Source organism: Theropithecus gelada, chromosome 5 (genome assembly GCF_003255815.1).
Source record: "Theropithecus gelada isolate Dixy chromosome 5, Tgel_1.0, whole genome shotgun sequence".
Classification (NCBI taxonomy): Eukaryota; Metazoa; Chordata; class Mammalia; order Primates; family Cercopithecidae; genus Theropithecus; species Theropithecus gelada.
In genome coordinates, this window is record NC_037672.1 from 99559466 (window position 1) to 99565465 (window position 6000).

A 6000-nucleotide genomic window follows, 5' to 3' on the forward strand; every position below is an offset into this window, starting at 1 on the left:
ATTCTTGTCTCCTCAGAAGAAAGAGTTTGACAGAGGGGCATAAGGCAGAAAAAGAGACTGAGGCAAGTTTCAGAGCAGGAGTGGAAGTTTATTAAAAAGCTTTAGAGGAGGAAGGAAAGAAAAGTACACTTGAAACAGACCAAAGCAGGCACTGTGGAGGTCAAGTTCCCTGTTTAACCTTGATCCTAAGACTTTATATGCTGGCCAACTTCCAGCGTCTTGCACACATTTCCCTTCATTCTTCCCTAAGATTGAGCTGCCCACATGCACGGTGTCCTCCTTACACGTGGGAGGTGAGCATGCGCAGTGTGTTCAGAAAGTTGTATTCATCCCCACCTGAGGCTTTCTTTTCTTTTCCAGTGTAATGCCCCTGGAAGGTCATACTCCACCGTTTTGTCTCTTAATGTGCATGCTGGAGCTCACTCACCTAATTCCTGAGAATTTATTGGAAGTTAATTACCAATTTCAAGTGTTTTTATCTGATTGGGAAATTGCCTCTGCCTGGCATCTGTGATGAGACAACTCTGGACTTTAGTGAGACAACTCTGGACCATCAGCAAATTGCCTCCCCACTTTAGTGAGACAACTCTGGACCATCAGCAAATTGCCTCTCCCTGGCACAGGCTGCCAATTATCATTTTTAGAAAGGCAGTATGATAACTGCCGAACCATCACCTGATGGTCGCCTGACATTCCTGGTGGGTGATGTGGAGCCCTCTCCTGCCTCACTCATGCCTGGCTAGCTACCTAGTGCAACAAAATCAGATCGGGGTTGCCATGAGTAATATTTGAGTGAAGATTGACATAAGGGGGAATTAGGGAATAAATTATGGAGCTAAAAATGGTCTCTATCCTAATTAAGTTGGTGAGTACATGGCCACATATATTTCTCAAAAATCATCAACCTCTTTCCTTATAAATAGTTGAATTGTATGTAATTATTCCTGAATAAAGTTGATTTTAAAAAAGAATGAAGTAGCTCAAGCTAGGGGAATATCAAGGCAGGGCAGCAAGCTTTTGTTAATATCAAACATATCTAAAATCATAATACCTTGAGACAAAGGTTGGGAGAGAAAAGGACAAAAGTAATAAAAGGCATGGTTTCACTCACAGTGGCTGGAGGTAGAGAAATTTGGGGTTGGTATTTTTAGATCAGACTGTGAGATTTCATGGCGACCTCAAAGACAAGAAGTAGTCCAACAATGAAAAAAGAAGCGAGAAAGAATTTAAGATAAATATTGAAAAAACTCAGTAGAACATGCTTTTTTTTTTTTTTTGTCTTCTAGATAAACTCACCATTGTGCACCATCCAGTTGGTAAGTGCTTGGTATTTATTGAAGGATCGAAGACTAAAACAAAGTACAGAGTAAATCAATTTCAATATTAATGTAAACCTAATGTGACTAGGCAAGTCAGTGTAAAAATACACATAGATTTTGTATTTATATGCAAAAAGACTTGACATCCAAAATAAACGTGAAGCGACTATAAAATAGAAACACTGAAGGCATCATAACATAATAAAAGGACCGTGAGTTTGGAATTCTTGATTGATCCTGCTGTTCCTAACTTACTAATTGTGACCTATGGCAAGTCACTTAAGCTCTGTGGGCCTCGGTTTTCTCATATGCAAAATGTAGATAAGCATCGTACCATGGGGAATTGCTATAAAGACTGATAATGATATATGTAAATGGAATCTCATGCTTGATACTTGGGAGTTATTGATAAAGCAAATGAAATTTGAGAAACACTTGAGAGAGTAACTCATTTCCATTCATTTCCATGTGATGGGGGGATTGTGTGCTGAATACTGGGAGAGGAAGGAGGAGCTAGAGGTCAGCTAGGGAGCTGTTGAATATTCTAGAAGCAACTGTCCACAGCCTGGACCAAAGCACTGACTGTGAGAATGAAAAAGACATAGAACTGAGCCCTGTGGCTGGGATGAGAAATGGAATACCAGTGATAAAGTCAGGAGGAGCAGTAGTCTAGGAGAACAGGGAGTAGAAGGCACAGGTTTTCATGGAAGTGTGTTTTGTAATTGGCCAATCCTGGTGAACGTGGAAAAGAAAAGGAAGGAGTAATCAAGTGGAGGTGTTGGAAAGATTGTTTCTAAACTCAAGTGACTCCTGGGGGTCCTCAGTATCCTACCCAAGTCAATCCACATGGGCAGGATAAATTAACAGCACATGCCAAGGGTGCATTTTCAATATCCCCCTTTTATCTTTCTAGTAATTCTTCTTTTCACCCATATCCTACCTTTGTAGAAATCATTTTTAAGAAGTACTGAATAAATGAATCATCGAATTTGTGAATGAAGAAAGAGGTAATAACTAAGTTTGTATTTCTAGGTAAAGAAACTGTCCACAATGAAAATATGTTTCATAACATACCCTTCAGCAATAAGGTAGGTTGTATTTATTTTGATTTCTATAAAATGCAAAGAAATAACTTGGTTAAAAAAGAACACGAGAGCCTTCTATCCTGTCTGTGCTTTTAAACATTCTAACAAATATGAACAAAATAGGTCAGCTGTGCCTTTGTATACAAAATCTATGAGCAGTAATTTAAGGAAATTATTTGGAAAAAAACAAAGAGGGAACTCAAAGGAAAAAGCCACTGAGGCTAAAGTGTGGCTAAATTCAACATGTACAGACCAAAAACATCTTAGAGGAATTATCAATACACGTGTTTTAACAATAGAAATATAGTGAGTCTACTGTGTTTGAATCACAATGTATATAGTCCTTAAACACTAGGACGTTAGTAGGGAAAATATAGCCCCAAAATATTATTGATTTAAATATGCATTACTTCACATCCTAGAGTTAACTGAAAATAAACTGCTAATGAGAAGCTAATGATGACACTAAGCAAAGACAGCAGCAACGGAAAACCAAGACCAATTCAAGACAACACTGATAATGTCCTGACTACAGTTTTTCTTCATAAAAATAACGTTATTCCAATTATCTGCATACATGATGTAACACACTTGCACTGCTACCAAGGGTCATGTAGCAGCTGGATTTCTTGCTAAAATCCTAAATTATTAGAGTCTTTGCTAAGTTCTTATAATGAATTTTAATTTTCCAAAGTTTAAGAACCCTTTAAGCTCCTTGTATATTTCAAATAAGTCATAAGTAATCATAAAATCATTCACCCTTAAAAACTAATTGAAGTGTTTGCATTCCGTATTCTTCTGTAGCCCACCACCAAGCTGTGTGTATGTGTATATATGTATACACTATATAATATATATACTATAGACTCATTAAACTCATTCGAATGTAGCAAAATTGTGGGGTGCACTATGGCCTTAGAGCTCATGAAAATATGAACCAAAGATTCTTCTATAAGAGCTGAAGAACTACACAAACATGGCATATATTTTGGAGAGAAGATTTTGAATGAGATGAAAAGAATACACATTCCCAATGCTTAAACTGTTCTCCTTCAAAATGGAAAGAAAATTTGAATTCAAGGACTTGGGCGCAGTTGAAATTTACAATGATTCTGTTTCCTTTTAAAATGGAAGATTGTCTTGCCAGTTGTCTCTGCAAAGCTGTTTTTCCATGGCTGTGAAAGGCAACTATAACTTTGTCATATTTCTTTGTTCAACCTTAAAATAGAGACAAATTGAGAAATGCTAGCTGTGTATCTTTTTTTTTTTTCAGCTTCCTGCTCAGCCCCAAGTTGAAAAGGAATTTGGTTTCTGTTGCAAGAAAGATCATTGAAGAAGGTAAAATATTAGCTATGTATATTTTTTAGAAAACCTAAAGCAGCGTTGTTAGGGACTTAAAGGAATCATTTGTCTAAAAAACAGAATTCTTTAAATATTTCATTGTCTTTTTCCTGAAAGGATTAACATGTATTTTTCAAGCTAAAGGTTATTGCTCTGTAGAAAGATTTATGTATAGGGGTGATTTAATGCCAACTAAGCAATTTAAATTGATGAGCTATTATTCACTAATACATTTCCTATTATCTCATTTCCAGGTTATTATAATGAAACTCAAGAATCTACGGACATTTTGCTTTCAGGGTGAAGCAAGCTTGCATTTGGATTGCCTGCTCTCTTTAGAGCAAATCCATACTATGAAAGCAGAAACAAACCTTCAGGTTTCAGAATTTGTTATTGGCAGAATTTATTGGCCTTATACCTGCTTCATATGGGTATATTAATATTAAAACACAATACCATAGACTAATTGCATTTTGTGAAAATTCTTGCATTTTACAATGCGCTTCACCACTGAAGCAGCTAATTTCCATTTTGAAAATTAAAAGAAAACAGCACAGAGAAGTTAAATGCTGTGTGGCAAAGTTATGGGGTCTGCTTGAGGGCACTAACCTCAACAGATTATTCCTCCTTTCCTTAGAATAACCATGAAAATGCAAATTTACTGAGCACATTTTTACTTTTTAAGTAGCTGGTTCATTTTCTGAATTTCTCACATTCAGAGTTCTGACATCATGTTTGCAGAAACTTGTCTTACTTAGTGTCTATTTACATGTAACCCTGAAAACATGATTATTTGAAAACTTTTCTTATCTCAAATTAATATACATTTTCACAACCTACCTTTGTATTAAGACTTGCAATTTTATCAACCTATTTCTTAGAAACAATTTACTGGCTTAGAATACAATGCAATTTTATCATACTATAATTTTCATGTACAAATGCCACAAGTAAATTGAATGTTTAAAGCTATGTCTGAGTTTTTAAAGTAAATTTATGAGAATTAGCCAATAAAATCACTTCTCGACCTTTTGGCTAAGATCAGGTGGAATATTGGCCAATAAATTTTTCTGCTTACTGGTTTAAAGGGGGAAGTCTACCAAAAATTGTTTAAAATAAATAAACTTGATTAATATCACTGTATAGGGCTCATATAGTAAACACAATTGATTTTTTTCTAGCTTCTAAACAGTGACATGAATATATATTTAAAGCCATGTTACGAAACACTTGTCATGGGTTTCTTATGACTGTTAACATTCTCAAAATAAGCACAAGTTTTAAAAAATAATATAGTAGCTTGATTAATCCCTAACAAAAAAAGTGCTTTTAATTATGATATTTGGAAATTCAGTCCATAGTTTTACATCCAACCTTTCAAGAACTGGTATGTCCTTTCACCCACTAAGCCTCCATTTCTGTGGGCTGTCCCATCCAAAGATAAGAAAAAGAAATAAGACATTTCCTTGGAGATTTGGAGCATTTCTAAAAGAGCCATAGCCACTGCCAGAAAGGAAAGGCCCAAATGTAAAATCTTCTGAAGATTTTGAACTGAATTTTCAGAGTTTGTATATCTTATCTTTTTCATCATCCCTTCTTCAAATTAAATATATTCCCAAGCCATTACTCCTAACTTAAGCCAAGAGCCATCCCCTTCCTTAGGTTATTAAATTTACCAGCACTCTGAGTTCTAGAGAAGTTTGAACTGGTATTGAATGTTATCAAAAGAGTTTTATTTTGAATATTAACTTGCTTATTTTCTACCTAGTCAATTTTCTAGGAAAACAAAGAGGAAGCATTTAAACTGGTAGATTCTTAAGTGAGATAATTAGGCTGCTCCGGACATTTGGCAATATCTGGAGACATTTATTATTTTCATGACTGAGGAAGAGGTGCTTCTGGCATCTAGTATGTATAGACCAGGAATGCTGATAAACATCCTATAATATGCAAGAAAAAGAGTTATCCAGTCCAAACTGTCAAGAGTTTTGAGACTGGGAAACCTTGATTTAGACTATAAAGTAAAATGGGACTCATCCTTAAAGCTATGTTGCTAAAATAAAATCAGTTAACTTTATACAGAATTTTCTGAAGGTAGAAACCCCTATGATAGAATAAGTAAATGTCATTATTCTGAAGTGCATATGGCTTAAGCTTAAATGGATCACTAAAAACAGTATTCAAAAAATGGATGAGTCTAATATATTTTCATGAATCAACATTACAAGTATTCTGCCAATGGAACCTCTAATTTT

The 6000-nt window shown here is 35.3% G+C and overlaps 1 protein-coding gene across 1 annotated transcript in view; it reads left to right on the plus strand.

The window, feature by feature from the left end:
- BANK1 (B cell scaffold protein with ankyrin repeats 1) overlaps positions 1 to 4789 on the plus strand; it is a 250288-nt gene extending 245499 nt beyond the window's left edge. The window contains exons 13-16 of the mRNA XM_025384833.1: positions 1287 to 1316; positions 2352 to 2407; positions 3678 to 3742; positions 4000 to 4789. Coding sequence (XP_025240618.1) covers positions 1287 to 1316; positions 2352 to 2407; positions 3678 to 3737 — 146 coding nt within the window. The 3' untranslated portion in view covers positions 3738 to 3742; positions 4000 to 4789. The remainder of the gene's footprint in view (positions 1 to 1286; positions 1317 to 2351; positions 2408 to 3677; positions 3743 to 3999) is intronic.
- Positions 4790 to 6000: the final 1211 nt, after the last annotated feature.